The sequence below is a fragment of the Lineus longissimus genome, chromosome 2, assembly GCF_910592395.1.
Source record: "Lineus longissimus chromosome 2, tnLinLong1.2, whole genome shotgun sequence".
NCBI classification, from domain to species: Eukaryota; Metazoa; Nemertea; class Pilidiophora; order Heteronemertea; family Lineidae; genus Lineus; species Lineus longissimus.
Genome location: NC_088309.1, coordinates 9834939 through 9861005, shown reverse-complemented (window position 1 = coordinate 9861005; position 26067 = coordinate 9834939). Strand labels below are relative to the sequence as shown.

The 26067-nt window shown below is 41.1% G+C and overlaps 4 protein-coding genes across 6 annotated transcripts in view; 1 reads left to right on the top strand and 3 right to left on the bottom strand.

Moving 5' to 3' along the window:
• LOC135482570 (potassium channel subfamily K member 18-like) overlaps positions 1-5595 on the top strand; it is a 72285-nt gene extending 66690 nt beyond the window's left edge. For all 3 annotated transcript variants that reach the window (XM_064762715.1, XM_064762713.1, XM_064762714.1), the window contains exon 3: positions 93-5595. In XM_064762715.1, coding sequence (XP_064618785.1) covers positions 93-1231 — 1139 coding nt within the window. In that variant the 3' untranslated portion in view covers positions 1232-5595. The remainder of the gene's footprint in view (positions 1-92) is intronic.
• A 2878-nt stretch (positions 5596-8473) lies between these two features.
• Positions 8474-9906, bottom strand: LOC135499423 (carbohydrate sulfotransferase 15-like). The gene is made up of 4 exons (XM_064790170.1): positions 9848-9906; positions 9279-9468; positions 8870-8966; positions 8474-8682 (listed from the first exon to the last, which is right to left on the bottom strand). The coding sequence occupies exons 1-4, from the start codon at positions 9904-9906 to the stop codon at positions 8474-8476; spliced, it is 555 nt and encodes a 184-aa protein (XP_064646240.1).
• A 6096-nt stretch (positions 9907-16002) lies between these two features.
• On the bottom strand, positions 16003-19209 carry LOC135499412 (carbohydrate sulfotransferase 15-like). The gene is made up of 7 exons (XM_064790159.1): positions 18994-19209; positions 18276-18480; positions 17902-17973; positions 17373-17502; positions 16850-17018; positions 16353-16500; positions 16003-16190 (listed from the first exon to the last, which is right to left on the bottom strand). The coding sequence occupies exons 1-7, from the start codon at positions 19207-19209 to the stop codon at positions 16003-16005; spliced, it is 1128 nt and encodes a 375-aa protein (XP_064646229.1).
• Positions 19210-21018: 1809 nt separating this feature from the next.
• Positions 21019-24696, bottom strand: LOC135499406 (carbohydrate sulfotransferase 15-like). Its single transcript, XM_064790151.1, has 8 exons — positions 24673-24696; positions 23988-24233; positions 23412-23619; positions 23050-23133; positions 22520-22649; positions 22108-22273; positions 21565-21712; positions 21019-21230 (listed from the first exon to the last, which is right to left on the bottom strand). Exons 1-8 carry the CDS (start codon positions 24694-24696, stop codon positions 21019-21021), a joined length of 1218 nt encoding a protein of 405 aa, XP_064646221.1.
• Between the last annotated feature and the right edge of the window lie 1371 nt (positions 24697-26067).

Genomic DNA, 26067 nt, shown 5'->3' with positions numbered 1-26067 from the left:
GAGTATGCTTTATAACCAGCGTTACATGTATACTTCTTTTACTCTCGTTAACCACATCAACATAGTGACAACGTTTCCGATCTCTTTTGCAGGATATGGCCATATTGCTCCAAAGACAGCCTGGGGACGCTTTATGACCATTGTTTACGCGATATTCGGCATTCCTCTGACACTGCTCTGCCTAGCTAACGTCGGAGGACTCATGGCTAATATATTCAGATTTATATATAGCCGAGTATGTTGCGGATTTTGCTGCATATGTTGCAAAAAGAAAAAGAAACATCCCAGACGTATGAGTTCGATGAATTCAGTGTTTGGTGCAGGGAATAAAAACGGTAGGACAAGTTCGCGGCGGAAAATCACTGCCCCAGTGCTTAGCGGAACAACGTCGAAGGGCTCTATTCGATCAACATCTCACAATTCTATGAACCCGCCACCAAGCCCGTCAAATCGAGACAGCGAAGTGTATAGGCCGCCAGGCCGCGACAGCGAAGTGTATAGGCCGCCAGGCCAACACAGCGAAGTGTATAGGCCGCCAGGCCGAGACAGCGAAGTGTATAGGCCGCCAGGCCAACACAGCGAAGTGTATAGCCCGCCTGGCCAACACAGCGAAGTGTTTGGCCCGCCAAACCGACACAGTGAAGTGTATGGCTCGTTAAATCGAAACAGCGAAGTGTATAGCCCGCCAAACCAACGCAGCGAAGTGTTGGTGAACGCGGGAGATTTAAAAATAGCGACGCAAGATGATAGGTTGTTAGAACCCGCCGCAACCACACCGCTCAATGCCCCTGCTCACATGATACTGCATGAAACAGACTTAGAATGCGAAACAGACATGACAGACGACGAACTAGGCGAGATGAAAAAATCTAACAAACGAAACCAGAAACCGGAGAGAGTGACTGTGCCGATTACCCTGTGCATCATGCTCATGGCCGGATACATCTTCGGCGGCGCCGTGCTCTTTACGCTTTGGGAACATGACTGGGACTACCTAATTGGTTCATATTTCTGCTTTGTGACGCTAAGCACAATTGGGTTTGGAGATTTCGTCCCCGGCGCCAGTATGGATTCATGGTCGTCTCAGGAGAAACAGGTGCTATGCACCATGTATTTATTATTTGGTTTGGCTTTTATTGCGATGTGTTTTGAGTTAATGCAAGAGGAGGTCAGGGCCAAGTTTCGATGGTTAGGTACAAAAATTGGCATATTCAAACAAGAAAAAGATTGACGGATGATATTTGTTGTGTATAGCTAAATTTACCAATTTTGCATATTTTGAGTTAAAAGTGACTCTGTCTCGGAATTTCATTTGACAACATTTCAGGTTACGGCGCTCTATACCATGTTTGTGAAATGGGGCAATTCGACTTAATCTTTTGTCCACGGGCAGGTGAATCTATCGGACACTATTTTGGTTTTCCTTATGTTGCCACGCCCCTCCAGACAAACGGATCTGGTGGACTGGTTTCGTTCCAGTACATTGCTTTGTAGCTTTTCACCAGTGAGTGTGAAATGAATTGCAAGAATGAAACAAACGAAAATCCAACGAACCTGCCCTCCACTGCATTATTGTCGAGTCGTTGTAGATTTTTTTTGGTAGATATGTATTTTCTGCTTAGTCAAGTGCTTTTAGTTGTTTATCCTAGAGCTTTAAAACCTCATAGTAAAGTCCACAATGTCAACATTTGATATTTATTCTTTAGAAAACCATTATACAAGCAGCTTGCAGTGCTTTTGGCAATGCTTTTTTTCTTTTCAGTCTTTTTTATGTAACGCATGTTTTGTTCGTCACAATACTTAATACATGCATGATACCTTAAGCGTCCATTACATTTCATTGGACGTTGGTTCGTCATTGTTATACAGGTGAGTCTGGCATAATCATATAACTTTTGGAAGTGACTACTTGGCAAGCCCGGCTTACCAAACAGCGACTTTTTCTTGTCCTGAATGGAGAGCCGAACTCATTAATATTAAAGTAAAGTCTCCAGCTCGCCAAAGAGGGTAGACTTTTTACCTGTTTGGCAAGTCCGGCTGGCCGAACAGGGTGGCTTTTTAGTGCTGTTTGGCAAGCGGCTCTCCAAAGAGGACAAAAAAAGATGCCTGTTCGGCGAGCGGCTTGCCAAATAGACCCGGCCATAACTTTTACTTGCCAAATACCCTTCACATGTACACTATGCACATCGTTGATGTACATGTTCATGTTAAATCAGATAACATGATACAACCAGCAGCTATTCTGGCTTTGTTGAAGGTCACCTACATGCAGTGGCAGTTCAATAAACTCATCTTTATAGCAATTTCCGTCATCCCCATCCGGCAGATAGTTAAACTTATTGACACTCCAGGGAACTTTCTCTTTCCTTTTTCCTTTTCATCTTACCTCGTTTTCTAACTTTGCATGCACTAGCTAGTCACTTTTGGTAGATCTTCATCTTGGGCCTTTGAGAGCACTCGGTCTCCCTCTGATGCGCTTTTCATCATGTGTATACAGAGTTCGGTTCGCTGACCAGTCCAATTATGTGTGAGTCGTAAAAACGAACGGAGAGTAAATCAATTTGACGCTGTATAGTGTGTTGTGGTTTGATTCTTGTTTGTGTGTGTGTGTGGTGTACAGTAGGTCAAAATGATAACGAGAGAGGAGTTTTTGCAAAAAAAGACCCCGAAACGCCAACGCGAACGCCTATCCCATTGTTCGAGCTCCTGATCACGATGTTGAACAATGGGACAGGCGTTCGCGTTGACGTTTCGGAGGATTTGCAAAAACTCACTGACACGGAACGTGCGTGAAATTGCTTCACCAAATTCCAAGGGTGGAGAAGTAATATTTCATTGGGCAAATGGTTCTGTGTTTGTTATACACTGGAACTCTCACGAAAGAGGCTTCTATCGCATTCAGTGTCAGTTTACGTGTGCCGTATACGAGTCATGTCCAATGTGACTTTAAAGTTGTTGTCACTTTACACTTTATAGTTCTAGTTAACCACATTCAGCTTTAAAGTCACCCCATGTGTGCTTCTTGTGAGTGGGATATGGTACGTGTTGTGTCAATAGATGGCGTCTACGGCGCGTGTGGTGTCTGGTTTGACTACGCGTCTTGTGTGAGTGGTGTCAATTCAATCAGTTTGCGCATGCGTGTCAAATCGGAATCTTTCAATGAATCTTTCAATTTGATCATATCTCAAATTGGTAAAATCGACTTCGACATTCCTACCACACCAGACTTGTGTTACTGGCCCTGTCATGTCGGTTTGATCAATTTTAAATGTATAGTATGAATTGTGTCAAAACTGGTTGGGTATAGTATCTCGTGACTGGTATGAATCATGCGAAATCTGTTTAACTGCGACACCCGATCAAATCGTCGATCGTGTGCCGCCGGCATAAGACAGCGATGCGAACCCTTCTGTATACACTTGATTGGCTTTCGACCTCATGTCTATAGATGCACCGGGGTAGGCCTTTTGTTTTCAGAGGCATGAATACATATTTGCGCCGAAGAGGTAAGTCTGCAACTTCATTTGTGTGGACCATTATGAACCGATTAATGTCAGTGTGATATGTGAAGTCATGCACGATTTTCCAAAAGCCATTGACATTGAGGTATCAGGTTGCAATATTATCCATCGGAAGCACTTAATCCACCGTCTGCGAGAGATAGCGTCTGAAATCAACCAATAATCAAATCCCGCCATCTTGTGAATTCTGCTTTTAGGAAAGTTCGAACGTGCATCTGTTGCGACGCCTGCTTCATACTTGCTCGTTCTGTGCATTAACAATGTGCATGTACATGTGGACGGAACGGACTAGTCATCGCCATACGTAAATCCTTGCCAGTAACATCTGTGTCTTCGTCGATTTGTTTCATCTGTGCAGCCCGGACCATGGGCATATTTCTCTGCGTGTGGTTTGCAATTAAATCTATAATCTCATCTCTTTGAAGGATCGACTTCACCGAGCATGGATTTTACGGCGCATGGAATGATGTGCACTCGCTTTTTGCACGACGTCTTTGTCAATTATTCTGGAAAGTTCTGTCACTTTGGGATGCGGCTGAAAAAATGTGAATCGACAGAGACGGGTACTAAGAATCCTCGATGGACGGATTGTAACCCGATCAAGCTACTTGTATGGCTAGCTATGATAGCTTGAGTTAATCTCTTTTCGAAAACATTTTAACAAAATCAACAACTATTTTATCTGTTGTTTATACTAACACCGTCACAGAGTTATGCGCACTCTCACTCCACCAACAAAGTACGTACATGTGTTCTCCAAGAACTTCTCTGGTGTACCCTGAAGAACCTGACATGACTGGTGTGGGAGTCGAATCCGGGGCGGATGACGGAGAAGGGCGAAATAGCTTGATCTAGTTACCATTCATCCATCGAGGATCCTAGCCTTACCATTAGCTGAGGATCGTCAAGATGATTTCTCAACATAGCATGCTGATATGGAGGAAAGGCCAAATTTAGCTGCAATCTGTGGATTGGCCCGTAGTGTTTTCGAAATTTGAAAACTTATATCTTAAACGCCTTTTTGGTCAAAAGATTAGGAAATGCTCCCGTCCTCGTATATTTGTGACAAGGGAAAATGTCTAAATAAGAGATTTTTGGTAAGATTGTCGTCATGCATCCACTGTGCAATCAAGGCGTAATTATTTCCTAGGGTCATAATACATGTATTATCATCCGTGCATATTGTAAATATTCGATTGTTTCTAACTTGTGTTCTTGTTAGGTTCCTCCAGCTTCTTTCCAGGTTAAACTGTTTACTCTATCGACTGATTTTGGCAAGTTATCGCAAGGCTGGTCACCATACATTGTCCGTCACTGCATGATAGGGAAGGACACTTTTTCAGGGGAGACATTTAGGACCGCTACACTGACAATCAGCCTTCGCTTTCACCCTGCGATGAAGTGTTGCCTATGATGGTTATGTGACAGGTTCACGAACATTTGTTTTCGCGATCTGTGGTAAAATCGCGAAAAGAATCCATCCCTTCACGGCAATTTAGTCGCCGTCAAATCCTCAGCACGAAGGTGAGTAAACAGAGGGGGAAATGTACGGAAAAGGACGAGGAGCAGGCTATTTACTTTTACTTGGCTAGCGTTAGTCATCTTCCACAAATCTTAATTCACTTTAGATTCGAACTAATTTTGCCTTATCCGCATTTCAATTCTAACTATTGTCTTTCAAAGCGTTGTGATTTTATCGATTCAACTAAAAAACCAACTACCTGCAGTTCTACTTGCAGGTCGTTTTAACATGCCAAATGTTCCTGTTCCGGGGGGGGGGGGGGGTGCTGTTGAAGGGTATGTTGTCAGGATTACCGACACTGTGTCGCCCATAAGGCAGAAGTTATCTTCTTAAACGGAATCTAATGTAAGCACCACTGTCCGTCATTGTGGATGAGTTTGACCTCATGGGAAAATATTCTAAACCCGTAATTACTTGCCTAGGTTTAGTATACAAATGTACTATTCTGACAAATTCTTGTGTAAATACGTGTATATGTATCTGTGAGAGATTCCACAATGAGCATAATGTAAATAAGAATAAATGAGTAACTGATCAGAATGTTTTACTATACACTGTTGTCCGCTTGTTTTTTTCTGGTAGTCAGAAATCGAAACGATTGATCACAAGAAATTTGACTGAAGGAATGAGTAAATGAATGAATGATATCCAGCTTTTATAAACTGTAGCGCTTATTGGGATGTTAGGCTGAAGTTACATAGACTTCACGTTTCATCGACTCACGACTCATTTGTCACTTGTCATTCGTGAGAGCTGATGAATGGACATTGGAAAACCTATTGACCTGTTCTCATTGAAGTGAATTTTGTAAGTTTTGCCCGCATTCGTCGCCTCACGTCATTTCATGTCATTTCACGCGTGAGGCGATGAATGGACATGTTCATTCTTTGTGAAATGGGCTGGCAAAGTAAGTGGACGTCCATGTGCATTTGTAGTGATATCGCCTTCGAAACTGTGAGTATAGCTACTTTTCGGCATTTTCATTAGTTTACACATTAATACAATAGATAATTTTGATTGGAAATGAGAAACAAAAAATGCAAAAATGCAGCACTTTTATGTACCACATTGTTCTCATCCGTCGCCTCCGCTTTCGTTTACTATTCTCCATCAGGAGCAGCATGGCTGCCATCTCTTCTTCTTCTGAGTCCATGTGCGTCGCCGAGAAAATCCAAGTGACAAATGAACAAGCGAAAAATGATCTGTATGTAAACCGCCGCGGTCACTCGTGACAAATGAGGAGTGACACGTGACAATGAGCCGTGAGTCGATGAAAAATGTGGCGTGAGTAGCTCATTCCTATGTAACATCAGCCTTATGTTCAAAAGCGCTCACACTCCAAAATGTTCTCGAAAGTTCCCACTGGTGAAGCCTACAAATGCTTTTTTCGTGCGCGATTCTTCTCATGCATCACTAACCGTGATGACAACGCCTTGCAGTTATTCAGGGCACGTATATTATAGCGCAGCGAGTCCGTGTTCAGGGAAAGCGAGGGAATGACAGACTCTTCAATGGTCTGGTCATTCTCTTCAAACTCATGCCTTTGGGGTCATTTGTCAACTCGAACAATCGTGTTTATGAATAAATTTATTCTAAATTATTTTACTTTTTTCATTTACATATAAAGATAATACAGTATAAAAATGATTTAACCGCACTTATACATGTAGCGTACGGTCAAAAGTGGCTTTCAGAAGCAACGTTGAACAATGGATGATCATAGTAAAATTACAAAATGTGTCAAGAACAGTGAAATAAAGGTGGAACATTTTTATATAGTCTTTTATACTTTGGCATTTTTGTATACGCACTACTAGATAATAAACTGTACATTTTAAGGCCTACCGTACCTTTACATTATACAACTTCAGACTTGATAATAATGGCAGATACTCGCTGCGGTTCCTGACAGACTTCACAGTACACATGAACAATTCAAAGTGAAGGTAATGCTTGTTGTGGCAATTTAACTGAAAAACAAGAACAGTAAAATGTGCGCAACGGAGTAACTAATAACAGTGTAATTTATGGACACAATTGCCACAATAGTGTAGTACTTGAAGTTAACAAAACACAGTTAAAAGCATAATGATTCATTTTATTCATTTTGGTCACGAACATAACACTGCGGGAAAACAACAGAAGTGTGTGAGAACAAGAACCGAACATGAACTCGAACAAAACACGAATGAGTCGGATCAGCGCAAAGAAATACCTACACCGGTTCAAAAACAAGTTGTTGACTCGCTCTAATACACATGTAATTGTAAATTGATGAAAATACATGTAGGTCCTTAACAATTGCTTCCACTTTTGGGTCGAAACGACTCGCTTGCCCCTAACGATTGCATTTCAACAACGCTGCCATATTGGATTCCAAGTCAGAAATGTATGGTACATGTACTTGGATCTATACCGCGTTACGGCATCGGGAATCTCAAGTACATGTACCGACCCATTGACAGGCCCCGCTTTATACAAAGAATAATATATCTTCTTCCCTAGTGATACTCGTATCTCATTTTGAAATACATTGTATCATAGCAGTTATCCCCTTCATTAACTCATTTTTAAGAAAGACGCAACTAACATATTATTGCACTTTCGAAATGTTTGAGAAATTAAAGTTAAAATACAAGATAGATTAAAATAAACACCGATCTTTAAATAACCTCAACACGAATCGCCCAATGATATTCGATACTCTGGATACTCTGGGCTGAAGCCGATAAAATCCCCGCTTTCAAATCGAGTTAGTTTCATATCACGTCCTCAAATCTTGATACCGATATGGCTGATTAAGGTATGGCCATAAATTTTATGAACCTGGCTTTTACAGTGCTTTAGATTGAAACTAAAACTACACGTGGAAATTCGCTATATCGTCACAAATGTAATTTTGGCCATTTCCTGAAACCTGAGTATAGAGTTAGTAAATTTGATGACTCAATCATTTTAGGCTGCTCAATAAAATGTTTTCATATATGTTTCTTCGTCTTCCTCAAGAACCCCACTGAAGACAAACCAGATATAAAAATCTTCTTCAGAACCGACTACCTGTTTTTAGGACCCTGCATGGTAGTGTTTCATTTCGCATATGCAATAAATAATTTACATGTACATGTGATATACCTTTTTTCATTTTGAGGTCCAATATTCAACCCTCCAGACGGAGGCAGTATATATACATGTACAGCAGCAAGCAGCAATTCCTTCAATTCGGGCATTGTTCAAAACAGGAATTTCTGAAAGAAGAGTATTTTGCGCCACCTCAGTCGAATTGTCCAATCGGAAGTGTTCAATTTTGCTTCATCGGGATGTGGTGGTGATTCGAACTGATGAACCAATCACGATAAGACACGCACCCTGTCACTTTTAGCTGACAGCGAGGCGGTTCATGATAAAACCGACAACACGTATTCATCACTGTTCATTTCGCTCCCCTCATTTCTTCTTCTGCCCATGAGTACTTCGGATGGTCGAGCATGTTTGCTAAAGTCTTTCGGAAGGGTGAGAAGAATTCATCTAATTTTGCCCTTGTCTCCGGAAACATTGGTTCCATCTCGGACTTGGTCTGATTACTCGAGTTGATTGCGGGCGCCTTCGCGACAGCGTCCACGACTGAACTCTCCAGCGGGCCTATGAGAAAGAAAACGAGAAATTACAAAATGATGAATCTTCAGTTATGGATTACAATTAGATTCTTAATCGTGAGATCTTTTTTAGGCTTTGGCTGAAAACTACTCAGCAATACCTCTCAAATCGTCGGTGACAGCTAAGGTGCTGTTCCCCTCATAATCTCTAAAGCCAGACTTTCATCACTTACCAACTCCTAAGAAACTGAAGATTTCTTGGAGCACGTGCGATGTATTTTTACTATATTCTTCCATCTTGACGAAAAAGAACTGTTCTCGGGGGAAGACCTGAAGCCAATCACCGATATAGACTGGAAAGAGCCATTCTGCAATGGGGACCTACACGACGGGGAAAACAATAAACTTTCAGATTGCAGTCAAAATGAAACAAATAATGGAAGACAAGGAAGAACCATTTTCTGGGTAAGCCTGATCTTTTTCAGAAGTCAACTTTCTCTTTTCGATTTAAAGGCTAACATCGACTTCAATCATTATATGTTGACGTCATTGATGATATGGCATGTTTGAGGTTCTCCATGTGAATATCGAACACTTATCATTTCGACATACACGTAGAGAATACAATATAGTTCGACCTACCTGCGCTTTCCTCGCCTCCTCGGCCAGAAGAGTGTCATAAATACATGCCCGGATGTTCTGTTTCTTAAAACAATCTTCATACATCCCGATCACTTGTAGGGTGTGGTAGTGGAAAAGTTGTGCAGACTTTTCGCTTAAAATGTCTGTTGATTTTGTTTTATCGCCATGATTGAGGTACTCCGAAAATAATCTGAAAAAAGCAAAATTTACATTATAAGATAAATTACGGACTCTCAGGCTTTGGTCGGTGCTGCCGAAGTAATTTTTCAGCTAAAATTTGATCATTTATACTGTTTACTTAGTAAACAACGCCAAATAAATGTATGTAGTCTGCTCAGAATCTGGTTTTAGACGCGATGCCTGGACTCGAGAAGGTAACGGAACCACTCTGAGTCTGACGATTCTGATTCGCTGCCTCGGTGTAGTTGATGCCTCGCGTAGAGTTCGGCGGTGGTATGTGGAGTGACGAAGCGACCGATCACCAGCGCTGGGAACTCGAAATGAGTCGCCATAGCTCGGTTCTTATCAGGCCCTTGGGAATCAACGAACTTGTCACTAGTTTGACTTACCCGTCCGTAGGATTCCGCAGTATGACTATAAACTTGGTGCCCCGGTTGAACTTATTCATGAGGTAGGGTGTCATCAGTCTTGGGGCTGCTGGTGCCTTTCGAATCTGAACTGAGGCCTTCGGTCCAGCAAGAACTATGTCTCCAACTTGAAGGATGGCCGTACCGTCTGCGTGACCTGATGGCCAAAATAATATATGTCCTCATATTGGTGCTGATGTATCAGGATAAAGTCGGACACGTGACCAGCATCATTTTGTAACTGGTTTTCGCCAATGTCGGACTAATTAGAATGGGATTTTTGAGAAAGGTCATTTTGTTTGTGAATTGCACCACGCAGATTTGTAAAAACGAACAAACATTCGCGCCTTTACAACGATTGAGATAAACAACTTGATAGCTTCATGATGTCGGCCACTGGCCATCAAAAACTCCCTGAATAAACACCTTAGTCTGTCACGCCTTGTTGACGAAGAATCGGGCTTGTTTTCGACACGTGCCATAACTTTACAGTCATGTACTAATTTTGCAACTGACTGCATTCTCATTGCTAAAATAACAGAGGTGTGCAAGTGGGTTATTTTGATCTCGTCATTTGTCACGGAGAGTGGATTTGACATACGTCCAATAGATCACTGACTCCAGCCAAAATCCTGTCTGATGAGGCATTAAGACACATTTCTATCTGTATGTCCACCACGCACACTGAATATATGAGGACATAGTTCTGGTAAGAGCAGTGAAGGGTTCCATTGTATGGCTAAAATGCCTAAAAGGTTTCTGTGAACAGCGAAAGACAAACCTTCTGTCACTCGTATCAATATTACACATGTTTTGGTTTTTATGTCCAATAAACTGCGACAGTGTAAATATGCGACAAGATGTTTTATTCCAAGAAGATAGCTCACCTAATATTTGCATCCTGTCCTTAACACCCATTGCTTTGACTGCACTGCCGTAGATGTATGACTGATTATTCATGGGAATTTCTGAAAAATTGGGATTTAGAATGTGCTTTATTTTCTAATAACTCAGGAACAAAAAAATTGTGAGACGATTTGGTCACAACATTTGAAAAACGAAACTTACTTGCTCGGCCTTTTGTCCACCAGTTCGGCCGCTGCGTTGCCGCCGAAACAATTAGTGGATGTGTCCCGATCCGTGTGTGGATGTCCTGCACCCCGCACCTCGGGAATCCGATGATATAGAAATAGGGAAGGCACTGTAGGTTCCCGGTTGATGACGTCCAACACGGGTTTGTCCAGTCTTGGTTGAAAGGCAAAGGCGGCTGAAAGATATGGAAAACGTTTAAAAAGCTTCCCATCTTCAATATCAAGGCCACTGGTCCTGCACCCTCTTCTCCACTCGGTCAACACCTCATCAGTGTCTGCTCTTCCTTGCATCTTGAGCTGGTCGTGCAGCATAAGACAGGCGAATGGGACATTTTTGATTGATCCAGGGTACGGGAATGATGTTGTATAATGTCAATTCACCTATAGTTGAAAGGTTGGGAAAAAAATCATGTTGAAATATGTAAATAATCGCTCTCGTATGTGTACGCATCTCGTACCTTAAAGGTTTATTTGGTTTATTAGTGAATAGTATAAATCGCCCTTATGGCAGAGATGGGCGACACGTGGGGTGGTATCAGTAGGCCTGGCGTTCTCTGTAATTGACAATTCCACTTACCAGCAAATCAAAACCCTTCTTTTTTAACATGGCTTTCTGGAGGGCCTCTTCTTCGGGGTGCTCCGCTGACAGCAGGTCAGAGATGATCTTCTCTTCAGTTAGCACGAAAGGTGGCTCACGAGGCACATCAGAATAATTGTCAAAGTTAAACATACTTCTCAACTCGCGTGGCATTGTCTTATAAACACCTTTAAAATCCTTTGAAACGAGATTGATTATTTTTGACATTTTTGCGTCCCGTTGATACCGCAGTGTGGCCTGTTCCGAAAAGTTTGATAGATTTAATTGCACGAACAAAAGGAGGAACCCCATTATCCCCAGTCCTACTAGCACCTTAGAATGATGTCGTGCTCCGTTTGAAAACACTAGAGACACTTTTTGTAAACATTGCGTCGTCGCCGACAGCTTCTTGAATGTTTTTACTTCGGGTTTCTGCGGCGGTGGAGTCATCGTCATCACTCTCGTGTCCGGCGATGTGTTAAATATGGCATGCATTCCGCTCATTGTTTCTTGACTGCAAGCAGTGTTTGTAAGCACACTATTTTGGAAGCTGGAGATTATGAACTCGGATGTGTCCATCTAGGGTAGAAATCCATAAAGAACTGCAATAAATCAGAAGGAAAATAATGTTAGAATAACGGTCGAAATTATATGCATTTACAACTGATGCGCTGCAGCGCGACATGTGGAGATAAAGCCTTTGAAAGTGGCCAAACTGACGTGGTAAACTACTTAAACACGGAAATTGCAAAATATTCACCTGGACCATGAAATCGGTGAAGTATCTCGATAGGCCTATGGTTATGTTGTTTCCTATCGTGGTACATATTTTATAGGAATTCCAATTTAATAATGAACTCCATCTTTTCTCATAGTGGCTTTGACTCCGTATGTCAACTTTCGAATGCAATGCCGCGACGAAATTGTCACGCAGAAAGTTTTTCAGTTGACCTAATAATACTTCTCCATGGGGCCAGTTTGTTTAGAGGAATATTAGCTTAACACACAATGTCATCTAAAAACATTCCAATATAGACGCACTTATAAACTGTCGCAATATGTACAAGGTCCTCATTGCCATTCTACGCCAAATAGACTTCAAACTAGACTTTCCCATTAGTATTTTGCAGTATCTAATGTCGGCAAATATTGCACGACGTAATGCTAGACACTTCTAAAGCAACACTGTCTAAAGTGGCACAGACACACTAAAATCATTGCCGACACCAATGCTGCGAGATCTTCAGGTCAAATATGTCAGTACGACTTAACTAGTTGTTACAGGCCTTGTTAATTAAGTAAAAACGACATTTTACAATTAAATTGACCAAATAATTGAACATTTGAAAGTGAATAGTATCAGCATTGACCCGCGGATGATGTTCTATACATGTAGTTCAACAAGCGGTCGAGGTTATTGCTTTTGAAGAATCCCAGGGTCCCTTTCAGTCGATTCAAAAGTGTTTGACCAACATCAAGAAATGCTGGTTTTAAAGAAATTAAACAAAATAATCATGTACAACAGAAACTAAAAATACCATATATACATTCTTAAGATCAAATCTATTCATCTGTGGGAGATGGTGCTCTTGCATGTGATGTTTTTTTCTCGATGGAAAACTTTAAAACGTCTAAAAGTCAAGCTTCCATTGAATAGATGGACACATCGAATTTCCATCCAAATCACTCCAAATTTTGCCAGTAAATACCTAGACATATATAGAATTATGTCAGAAGTCGGGAGTTGGGATTATTTTAACACCCCGCCCAAAAAGCCAACTTTATTGATATTTCCTATGCATTTTCCATTAGGCTTGCCAGGACCAATTAAGCAGGTGCACTAATTGGCTTAATTGGCTAGGCCCGCAATAGCTGGTAATGTGTCTCTTGATGTGCGCTTGCTGCTGCTTTGCGATAGACTGCACAATTCGCGGATGGTGACAAGCGTGAATAGGCAACAACCAATCAGCGAGCAGTCTGAGTGTTGACTATATAGCATTAATGTATCAGAATATTGAGTCCGTGCGTGAGATAAGATGTTTTTTACATCCTATTTTCAAATCAATTGTGCTAAGCGATGCAATGATTTGAGTATTATACTCATGGTGTCAGTGGATTAGTTGTACCTTCTGCTGCATCTTAATAATATAGCTATAACTTTAGCATCAAATACCCAAGACGTACTGACCCTTTAGATTTTGATCACCGTTATGTTGACCCATCCTGTATTCTAGTAGAAAAAATATATGGTACATACATGACATGTAATAGTAGCTCTTCGAACAACAACCATTAATGTTGACATTAAAGTGACGCAATTACGGTAGCTCTTTTGTGTCATGATATGCCTGTACTCAAAACACTGCATAACACACTTAAAGTTTCATTTATTTAGTTAAACGCCCACAGGCCAGGGAAGGACGAAATTCTGTGTACATTAACATATTTGAAATGTGGTTAATATGCTTAAACTGAAATGTCATTTCCATTTAGGAAAAACCTTGATCGTTTATTCGCGAAACGGGTAGGCCTATGCACACATCATAAAAGGACAAAGGGAGCACTGAGAACTAAAAACCCACTGACGTTATGCTATGGTCGAATCAGACATTGTATATCAAACTTCGTTAAATTCTACTGATTATGTTGGTTCCGTTAGAAAAACGTCTACTTCATGTCGTTTTGACATTAATATTCAAACGGCAGGCGCAAATATTTCATTGTATCCTCATAAGTAATAGGCCTACCTTGTTTTTAAAAGCGTATAAGTCCATGTAAAATTGGCAGAATTTTGTTATTCACAATAATGCAGAACATTTTGGAGCAACATGTAAAGTAACTTTTATAGAGGGTATCTTCCCAAAAAAGTCCCGGTCAAGTGATATCCTGTTAACGAAAATGTCTGTGGTACCCCCTCGCCATTTTCACATTAGTTGCCGTAACGCCTACACGCCCTTTTCACATATAGGTTGGCGTTGGATACGCCTCCTGGTATATGCCCCATCTTTCCAAAGTATATGTGAGTAGCACGGTGGCCTACATATGGGCCATTGGACAACGATTGGTGAATCAATAGTAGAAATCTTGACGTTTTTCACAGGATAACACAAACCTTAGGCCTAAAACTAAGGTTACTACAGGAAATAATTAATGAAAGACAGCACAAATGCTACATGATTAACTTAATACGTTACCTTCTTCTCCTTTTCCTCTGTTCTCAGACGCAGCCAATCCATGCGTTGCACGCTGTGTATGTACACTGAAATATGACGCGCACAATACCGATCGTGTCCTAAAATTCGGTTTTTAGCACCCGCCTAAATTTCTAGCATTAAACCCCGGCCACAATGGGTCACTCTAACGCCTGAAGGCGTCCTTGCGTAAGGGAATCACATATATATATGTATGCATTAAAGGATTGGGCCAATCCAATGACATCCTTAGCCGGTTCGCGTCAACCATTTAACCATTTGTTACACTATAACAGTAAAAAAACAAAGTTCTGTGAAAGGCTTACAAAAGTGCATGCAAGTTTAAAACATCGGAATTTATTCGTTTAGCACCCCATTATATAGCCTACTGCGAGTCCAAAAAGGAACCATGTTATTAGAAAATAATGTTCTCCCTGCTCAACCTCAAGAGAAACAAGGTGATGAATAACTTTTTGACTCGTTGCGAGGTTTTTTTCGACGATGGGACATTATAATTGCATTATATGTTCCGCTCTTCCTTGGAGAAATCAGTGGTTAGTGGTTACTCATTAGTATGATGCCCAGTCGAATGAAAATGCCGGTTACCGGTAACAGTAGACTCGCCCAAAACTTTTTTGAAACGAAATTTATAGGGTTGAAAAGCACTCCTCTATCCCTCAATTTCACTAGTAACAAAAGATCGGGCTGGTCCATTGTTACCAGAAATCTATTCACGGTCGTGTCGAGGAGGCACCCTGGTTACATGTATTTTTGCACATGTAAATAAAACAAACAATTACTGTTATTGTTGTTGGCATATTTATTTAACAAAAACAAACAAAAAACAAAACATCCAAAAAACCGTGACTTTTTTAGTGTTTCCGTTTCCAAATTTCCCCCATTGACATCCTGACCCTCATCGTTTTGACATTGCTCAGCTTTCAGAACGCGTACGTACATATTGTATACATGTGTGTATCACCAAACACCTATACAGCCAGAGAATGCACGTTGATCCCTTCACAAAACCGAAATATCTGATCCTTTTTTTGCAATGGATAATGGCGAGCTCAAGAATAAAGACATAACAAAAGTTAAGACAGCCACACAATTGTCCATCAGTATGTCTCAGATTAGTCATGGAATACCTCCATGGACTATAGTTGAACCCGATTCTATCACCGCGCTTCTCATGCCCATTTCAATATTCAGTGACAGTGTAGACAAAGTTAGTTAGCCTAAAGCAACTAAAAATTTCGTTTTGAGCTCATCGACCACTTAAGCCTCCCATAAAAAGCGTTTATCGTGCATGTATTCAGCTAAAGCTTCGTTGAACGGACGATACATTTTGTTGAGGAGATCTCTCGTTTGTTTCCACATCGGTCCTGCTGACTTCTTCACCACGTCGTTCCTGTTGACAAGCGGGAACTCGAGAATGGCACCTAATTCCTCATCGTTCAGTTTATCTGAAAAACAGACAGAGAGAGTGACTGTAATATTCTAGGAAACGCTCTTCTAGGGCTTGTTAAGCCTAATACATTTAGTTTTGTTGCGGGAATTCTGAATCATCGCCAATCAATTAACACTTTAAACATTAGTGTAACAGTGTGTCGTTTCTCTGCACTCACCCACTCCAAGAAAGTCAAAGACTTTACTCAATGTCTTCTTGCCGTCACTAAACAAATCCTCTGATCTAAGCACCAGGATCTGATTCCTTGGGAAGACCTGCATCCAGTCGTAAATATACTGGATATACATGCCCTGGTACAAACGGATCTGAAAGAGAACGAGCACACAATTTGCAGTGACATCATTTTCAGGATGACCAATAATGCACACTTATTTTCCCCAAAAAAACCTCCCTCTACTATTTAGTTTGTCGTTTTTATCAGCTGGTTTTTACTGGAACGCATAAATCACTTGTGCATTAACTTGCTCGAAGATGGAGATGTCATATCGTAATGTGTCATCGATGTTAATCTGACAATGAGGAGCTCACGTGGTTTTAAGGTACATTTTTTATCAGTGATAGAAGTTAGTTGATCCAAATTGTTCTCCAGTGGCCGGTAGTATACATAAAAGTACTAGATAGAGTTAGTAAGAGAGAGAGTTTGAGAATGTCTACCTGGTTTCTATCTGAGGAAAACATATTCCTTTGGTTATAGATGCAATCCCTCACTGATTTGGCCGCAAAACACCGCTTATACTGGAACCAACCCCGTAGGACCCGTCGGTTGAAGTCCCCTGCCGTTCGAGTACCCAGCCCACGTATGTACAGGTAATCGGAATACATTCTGTAGTGCGAAAAATGACAAAACAAAACTATTTAGAAATATCAATGCTCACAAATGGATTTTTTTTTCAAAGAGTGAACTTGGAGAAACTGGACCTGATCGCACTGTTTTTTTCTTGAGCGATGGTTTCAGACAGAGAAATGTACATGACTTACATCAAGTATATGAACAAGTAGTCCATCGATATGCCAGTTAATACCAATTGCATCCTTGGAATATCTCCTAAAACCATGAAGGTGTGACAGACGTGGCCATAGCGACAAATAAAAGCGTTACTCAAGTCAAGGAATTTTGAGATGCGAAAAGTGCAGTTTAATCATGTTTCAGGAGCATTGATTCCCCTATTCTACAAACCTATCGGTTGGGTTACGAAGCATGAATATCACCCGGACATCTGGTGTGTACATCTTCATAATATGAGCTTTCGTGATGATATGGTCCCTTGTGCGGCGGTGCATGAAAGCAATGTTTGGGTCAGCATCGCCTGGAAGGAGAAAGAAACACTTTCTTAAAATATGACCCAAGCAAGGAGAACGTATACCAACATTTTTAGGCCATATATACACTTTTCAAATCATTCACATGTGTAAAGCACGGTGATATTTTATTCTAAGTACAGACCAGCTAGTGCCCTGCTGAATATGGATGCGATTTCTACTTTGCCGCACTTCAATGCTTCACACAAGCTTTACGCCTTGTCAGTGACTTTTATAAATGTATACTATGAAAGTCCGTGGCGATGCCGACCTCACACTACACCTGGAGGTGGTTACCAAGTTATTATATACTAAATGTTAAAATGTCACTTGACCGCATTCGTGCACCTAGAAGTCGCGGACATGGTCATTATGATCAGTTTTATTTGAATCTGCAAAATACTTACCCATTATAACCTTTTTACCCCGGGGATAGGTAACTCCTCCGAAAATATCGGCATATTCCGTGAAGGACCAAACTGAAGAATAAGAATGCTGTTGACATCATTTCGTGTGCTGTGAGTTTATGTTAACCACGCCAAGAAAAAGGACTGTGTGTGGCACGTTTTGCGGCCTTAGTCATGTCAGTGCATCTGATCAACGCTGATGGTACACAGACTAACTTGACCACCAGTTTTTCTTTCTTAAAAAGTTAAGACTTGATATCGGGTGAAAGAGTCTTACCAAGGTTGGTACGACCACTAAAATAGTGTTTCCTTTCAAGAAAGTAAGTTGAAATCAAGGTAAACATTGGTCATCTCAAAAAAATTAAAAAACTTACAGGGGCGAAACGACCACCATAGCGTTTCCTTTCTAAACGGTAAGTTCAATTCAGGGTGGACATTGATCCTCTCAAATATATCAGACGTGGCACATTTTCTGAATCCGACGATGTAGAAGTACGGCAGACATAGAAATTTGTTTGACCCGTGGATAGACTGGTTCCAGCAGAAGTTTCTCCACTCGTGATCTAAGTTGAGTGGTGGCTGGCAATACGGAATTAGAAAGAAGAAACATTCATTTGATGAAGAGGAGGAGTTTTGATATGTATCCTTGTACAGTATTACTGAAGTTGCCTACATACCTACAGCTAATACAGATATCACATACCTTCGACTAGACTTTGAACAAAAGAATTTCCATGCAAAATCCGGATACTGTCAGCAAGTATTAACATCGACAATCATCAATGATCAAGTCTTTCCTGGTGAAGACTTATAGAGTAGAGAAGAAAATACGAAGAACAGTGATGTTCGAACATTGCTTGTGATAACAGAACCTCAGAGAATCCTCTTCTTATTTTTCTTATATTATCATCATCGCCATGAAGAATATTATGCTAGTGTGCAATTTTATGTTTCGGTGCAGTATTCCTATATGAATTATCGGGGCTGTTAGTGGCAAAAACTTGACGGCTTCTAGTTAGAAAGCGTTTTGCCAAAGAAAAAGGGGAACCTGTCAGTCACTCTTACTGAAGTAAAAGTTTGATATTCCCTTACCTTAACTTTAAATGCCATACTCCTGACGATATCATCTGGAGGTTCTTTGTATTGTTGAAGTTCTTTTAAGATCCTTTTCTTATCGTATCGATTCCCTGAAGCCGGGTGGCCCTCGACCTTCGATATCGTTCCTCCTTGTACGCCCCTTGAAGCCCATTCCAGTGTAAAGAGGAACACGAAAAGGACTGTCACAGTCAGTGTCCTTAGTGTGCCCATTTTGTATCGCCATATGCACGCGGATTGTACTTTCAACACAGTCGAAAAGCCATTTCAGAGTAATATATTTATGTTCCAAAACATGCTCCAACACAAATAAATAAGCACAGGGCCTAGCCAGGGAGTTGTAATACAGATCCCTGGCCTAGCTTAAGAAAATCAAACTTTCGCTTAATCCTTTTATATACTGCTAAAAGCAAAGCTAGTAAGGCTAGCATTATTGACTGACCTGCTTTGCTTTTATGTAATTAATAATGCAAATAAAATAATAACACCCATACATACTAAGAAAGACAAATTCAGTCATGAAATATTATTTATTGTAAAAAACGAAATTCATACATATCATAAAAAATAAACAGGAGACTCTTGCTCAAAGCTACCTCAGCCAGTTTATACATTAATACGGATGAAGTTTTGGAAAGCATCAAGACAATAATGGATATACAGGGTCTATTTGACGGGACGGCATCCTGAGCTTCAGGCCCTTTCACCCGGTACTTGATGACCATCATCACATGGAATTACAGACCATGCAGTGTAAAGGTTCATTCGTCATCCAATAGAATTGTAGACCATGAAGCATGATAGTTCATTCATCAACATCACATAGAATTGTAGACCATGCAGTGTAAAGGTTCATTCATCATCCAATAGAATTGTAGACCATGCAGCATGATTATAGTTCATTCATCATCATCGCATAGAATTGTAGACCATGCAGTGTAAAGGTTCATTCATCATCCAATAGAATTGTAGACCATGATGCATGATAGTTCATTCATCATCACATGGAATTGTAGACCATGCAGTGTAAAGGTTCATTCATCATCCCATAGAATTGTAGACCATGAAGCATGATAGTTCATTCATCATCACATGGAATTGTAGACCATGCAGTGTAAAGGTTCATTCGTCATCCAATAGAATTGTAGACCATGAAGCATGATAGTTCAGTCATCATCATCACATAGAATTGTAGACCATGCAGTGTAAAGGTTCATTCATCATCCAATAGAATTGTAGACCAAGAAGCATGATAGTTCAGTCATCATCATCACATAGAATTGTAGACCATGCAGCGTAAAGGTTCATTCGTCATCCAATAGAATTGTAGACCATGAAGCATGATAGTTCAGTCATCATCATCACATAGAATTGTAGACCATGCAGCGTAAAGGTTCATTCGTCATCCAATAGAATTGTAGACCATGAAGCATGATAGTTCATTCATCATCACATAGAATTGTAGACCATGCAGTGTAAAGGTTCATTCATCATCAAATAGAATTGTAGACCATGAAGCATGATAGTTCAGTCATCATCATCACATAGAATTGTAGACTATGCAGTGTAAAGGTTCATTCGTCATCCATGGGAATTGTAGACCATGAAGCATGATAGTTCATTCATCATCATCACATAGAATTGTAGACCATGCAATGTAAAGGTTCATTCGTCATCCAATAGAATTGTAGACCATGAAGCATGATAGTTCAGTCATCATCATCACATAGAATTGTAGACCATGCAGCGTAAAGGTTCATTCGTCATCCATGGGAATTGTAGACCATGATGCATGATAGTTCATTCATCATCACATGGAATTTGTAGCCCATGCAGTGTAAAGGTTCATTCGTCATCCAATAGAATTGTAGACCATGATGCATGATAGTTCATTCATCATCACATAGAATTTGTAGCCCATGCAGTGTAAAGGTTCATTCGTCATCCAATAGAATTGTAGACCATGAAGCATGATAGTTCATTCATCATCACATGGAATTGTAGACCATGCAGTGTAAAGGTTCATTCATCATCCCATAGAATCCTGTCATCATCCCAGACCCACTTTCTATGTTTAAGAACCTTTGCCAATGCGTGGTTGAAGGGCCGATAGAAGTCCCTTAAAATTTCCCGAGTGGAGTTCTCCATCGGGCCAGATGCCTTCCGCGTGGCGGCATTTCTGTTCATCGCTGACATGGCCGCTATAGATGCGATTTGTTCGTCCCCTAGAGCTTCTGTAAGACAGAGAACCGTTATTCAAAATTACATGATCAAGTGAAAACTCGGGTTGTGTAGTATCTCGAGAGAATGCCGCGGAGAGGAACAGGAAGAATGCGATATCATTCACGCCCACGAAAATATACATGTACTTTTGATAAACAAGGTCGAGTGGTTCATTTGTGGCCTCTTTTGGGGTTTCCTCCTTAACCCCTCTTGTTATACAGGAGATATCACCATCCCATTTGGCAGTGACGTTCATAGGGCAGCTAACTACAATTCCATTTCTAATTCCTAATGTTGGACGAACGGCGTTTGCCTTTGAACCACCTTGTGCACAGGAAGACCTACCTAACTCCAAGAACTCCAGAATCTTCTTATAAGTTTTGCTGCTTTTTCGGGCAAAATCTTCCGACCTGATGCAAATAACCTGTTTTGCGCCGAAAATTTGTAACCAGTCAAATACGTATATGACATACATTCCCTGGTGAAGAGCCAGCTGAAGAAAAGATGGGAGAATTGGAAAGATATTCGCAACGGATAATTTTTGCCAAAAATCAATCTAGCGTTTTCTGTATCCAAGAAATATTATAAGCGTTAAGGCAATTGATCGCAGCGATTTTCGCTTGTTTGTGTGGTGGTCATCGCAGTAGGAATCGGTGATCACAGTGACCTCCGATCAAGATCAGCCCGGCTATGGCGGTTTTATCCGCAGAAGAAAGATATTTTAGCATATAGCAACGATTGGCCCATACCCACGTAAGTGAGTTAGAGAGAATTTGACGCCGGGTACAAACTTTTTTCTTAATAGTGCATGTGGGAGATTGCGGAGCAAAGTTTATGCATCGATTTTTTTGTAGTCTTTTGAAAAATCTATAGCCTTTGGACACCTACCCTATTGTGATGTCCAATATTTTTCATTTCACTGTCGTACAGACACTTTCTGATAGACCTTTGCTTGAAGCAATCAGTGTACACTTCTATGGTACTTTTGACGCGTCTGTGGAAGTCTCGTGGAGACCGCACTCCAAGTTGACTGTACAGGTAGTCAGAATAAAGTCTGCGAAAGAATCAAGTGAAATATTTGAAGATATTATTCCGGAGAACATGCAAGCAACACGTGACAGCTCGAATTACACAACTAAGAACCAATTTCTGATAAAAGGTGAGTCCGCGGGGCACTAATCGGAATATAGCCTGTTGGCCCACCCAGAGGAGGCGTCGGTGACGTCCGAGCCAATTTCAAATATGGCGGCCGGAAAAAATGTCCTTGAAGGGGGTTCCAGAACCCCTCTATGTTACCTACCTATCAACTGGGTTTCGCATGATAAAAATGAACTTGGCATTTGGTGTATAGTACTTTATTATGTCGCCAACTGACAGCACCATATCGCGGATCATTTTATTCTGGACGGCTATACTCGGGTCAGCGTCACCTGCATGGCAAGTTTAAAATGGTGATAACGGTGATTGGTGATAGTGACGAAGATGATGATGACGATGACGACGACGATGAACTGCTATTTTTAAAGTCACGAGGGTTCTAACCTTGTTTTGCAATTTATTCAGATGAATCGTAATTTGTATCGGCAGTCCTTTGTCTCTGCAGAAGAAAGATTTCAGAATCCGCTCTACTTATCCTCTTCCGAGGCTCACTGCGTTCATCCTAGGACCCAACGTGCAGTGGCCACGTCATAAGGAAAGAACCAGAGCTACATGCATTGGCTATTGTAGGTCAAGTTGACCTTGAAGGTCATTCTGAAGATTAGGTCATTTTCACTTGACTACTCGAGTTGATCAGCATTTGCGAGGAACCCGATGCTCACTGTGACTTACCCATCACGAAGAAGTTCCTCTGTTCCTCTCCCTTCACAAAGGTCTTCGCCCCGAAGAGGTCGGCATAGATGGAAATGACCCAAACTGCAATGGGACAAAATGGACAGGAAATACATTTACAAATAGGGTGGGGGATGGCTGTTGGATCGAAGGAGTGCAGGAGAAACATCAGCACAACTTGTCACAGCTGAGAACTATACTATATATATGCGATTAATGCAAGCCACCGGTAACTGGGTTCGCTATTGCTTGAAGAGTAACTTATAGCTCATTTTCAAACAAGAACGCATTGCGAATTGTCTTCATTAAAAATAGGATTAAAAAATCCCGTGGCAGAACATGTATCTCCTTCATACACTTACATCGATGATACGTCCACCAAAGCGTTTCTTTTCTCCAGGGAATGGAGACCTCGGGATGGAGACCAAGACGGTAAAAGAGGTCTGTTGTGCCACATTTACGGAACCCAACGATGTAGAAGTTCGGAAGACAGAGGAACTTCTTTCGACCACTGGGGTATGTGTGATCCCAGCAGAAATTCTTCCAGTCTTTTAGGAAGGGTAATGGAGCCTGAATAGAAAAGAAGGAAATCGGAGTTTGCATTTAATGAAGGGGTAGTTCTACTGGAAGAATTTCTCACTGCAGTGGCAGCCGCGGCGAACTACGATCTTTGGTTCCAGCGGGTTGTTTTGGTAATTGAAAACTATGCGCTGACGCTGCTCGTGTCTTCGCTGCTGGCATCATATGACTACTTCTGTCAGCTTCCAAATGTGCTGGCGGATTGACCATGAACCCGGCGCTGGAGACGTGCAGCAAGTATAGTCTTTCCGCTCGATGACGCTTTACCCAAGTGGTGATCAGAATCGTGCTCATTTTAAATCTGATATTTGACTAAATCACAGCATCTCTGTTCTGATGGGATTCGGCCGGTTTCTTACCTTGATATTAAACTTCCCACTAGTAGCCATTTGGTTGGCGAGTCTGTCTGGCGTTATGTGTTTGTATTCGGCTAGTTCAGCTATGATTCGTTTTGTGTTCAGTTTGTCAAGGTGACGGAGATATTTCGTTTTCTTGTTCAGGAGAGGCATGTTGTAGAACACAATGGAGATGGCAAGCGTGAGGAAGAGACACACGGCTAAGCTCTTCTTGAAGATGCTGATGGTCGAAACTGGTCCAACGGCACCCTACAAAAAAGAACGATGGTTCATCGTTATTAGCAAGAATCGGTAAAGAAATTGTTTGTGATACTATAGACAATTGCAAACAATTGGTTGGCATTGAGCTCACATGCACATACATAAAGAATTGCGACACGATGTTTTCCCATGGATTTGACTGGCTATCATTATCGTGACGAGATGTTTTCCCGCGATTCAGTTGGCTATCGCGTTAGTGACGTCATCGTGTCATGCAAATGATGCTGACGCGCCTGTAACTCAGCACCAGCCCTGCAATTGAACGGTAGGGTAGCCTATTCATAAAATTACAGTACATGGATGGCCACGTCCAATCATCATGGTGTAAATATTCGTCTTTTTTAGATGGACGAGAACTGCAACCTTTTCAAATAAACGAGGGATGAAATCATAGATGCTGAAGATAGCAGTAAAATTTACGACTTACCGTTTTGGAGACTTCCTTCGTCATCACTCTGTTGCCCGAGTACAACAAAGATATGTCCGAAAACCGATAGATGCAAGGTTATGCCGCCCATACCCCGTGGAAGCAGTATGCATATAATGGTCGATGCATCTGCGTCGATTATTAATTTCCATTCGCGGCACAAATGCATAATACATTATAATAATAACAGTTAAATATTCATATATCAAACATCATTATTTTTTCTTGCTTATTTTTTATAAAGAGAAAGACCCGGGATTGTCGACCGAAGAGGTTTTCTCAGCATGCGTGGTGTGATTTGGAGAAGTGTTCTAGGTATAGGGCCCTACGTTTCGTACATGTAACCAAATGCTACTCAATATGTAACGGTATCAGCAAGGAAGTCTTGGTACATGTATAACGGTTTACTGAGTACAGTGGAACCCCGGTAACACGACCACCCAAGGGACTAAGCCGAAGTGGTCGTGTTACCGGGGTGGTCGTGTTAGTGAATTTAAGAATCATAAGTAGGTTTTCCCGCCAAAACATCGTCCTGCTGTGTGTACATTGACATGCATTAATGACTACGCCACCGGGTGATTCGATAATTTTGTGTGTATATTACGAATAAAAAATCATTTTCTTGAGTGTTTTGCGTTTAATTTGCAACTTATGTAAATGAGTAAATAAACTGACGAGAGCTAATTAGACCAAACATTACATTAAAACTTGAGCATGCTAATTAGAACAAGCATGTAATTCACACCATCGGCAGCTGCCCTTCTTGATGTCAAGCTAATATTCCCGCTAACATTGAGAGAGGTGATGTGAGAAGATGTTGAGAATTCTTCCTGATGTCTTCCTGCTTTAACATCAGCCAATTTGAACTGGTACTGATTAAATCATCTTTTTAATAACGTATTTTATCAACATTACGACGTAGTAAGCATTCTTTACTTTGAGTATCGGTACTCTTACTAATCAACATAATTTATTTGTCCTAAAAACTACGTGCGCATGCCTCTTGACATCATTTAATACTAAATGATGAAAAAACAAGCCGTGAGTCGAAAAGAAAGTTTATTCTTCATTTTATTTGCGCTTACATTTGATCAAACCTTGGAGGAATTATACTTGAAGTATAGTTCCTCCATGATCAAACTCACTTACACATCATTTATTTTCATATGGATTCCCATGGTCATTGTGTTCGAGGTGCTAATTATCAACACGGATTTGCGAGAAGGTGCCAATTGATACCATGCAGTCATGGTTGATTACGGCAATTAGGCCTCATGGTCGCGTTAGCGGGGTTAATTTGCAGTTTGGGACCGACCAAGCTGGTGGTCGCGGTCTGGGTACCGGGGTGGTCGTGTTAGCGAGGGCCAGTTAATGGGAATTAGAGAGAAAACCATT

Bases quoted from the DNA above. Each gene is read 5' to 3' on its own strand.
- LOC135499423 (XM_064790170.1), bottom strand. From the start codon at position 9,906: ATGAATAAGTTCAACCGGGGCACCAAGTTTATAGTCATACTGCGGAAT. The intron at 9,469-9,847 runs GTAAGTCAAACT...TGCTTTTTTCAG, and splicing joins CTGCGGAATCCTACGGACGG to ATTATTTTCGGAGTACCTCA. The intron at 8,683-8,869 runs GTAAGTGATGAA...TCTTTCTCATAG, and splicing joins CTTCAGTTTCTTAGGAGTTG to GCCCGCTGGAGAGTTCAGTC.
- LOC135499412 (XM_064790159.1), bottom strand. From the start codon at position 19,209: ATGGGCACACTAAGGACACTGACTGTGACAGTCCTTTTCGTGTTCCTC. The intron at 17,503-17,901 runs GTAAGTATTTTG...TTCTCCTTCCAG, and splicing joins GGGTAAAAAGGTTATAATGG to GCGATGCTGACCCAAACATT. The intron at 16,501-16,849 runs GTAGACATTCTC...GTTCTCTTTCAG, and splicing joins TTTCCTCAGATAGAAACCAG to ATCCGTTTGTACCAGGGCAT.
- LOC135499406 (XM_064790151.1), bottom strand. From the start codon at position 24,696: ATGACGAAGGAAGTCTCCAAAACG. The intron at 23,620-23,987 runs GTAAGAAACCGG...TTTTCTATTCAG, and splicing joins GTGGGAAGTTTAATATCAAG to GCTCCATTACCCTTCCTAAA. The intron at 21,231-21,564 runs GTAGGTCTTCCT...TCTGTCTTACAG, and splicing joins TCTGGAGTTCTTGGAGTTAG to AAGCTCTAGGGGACGAACAA.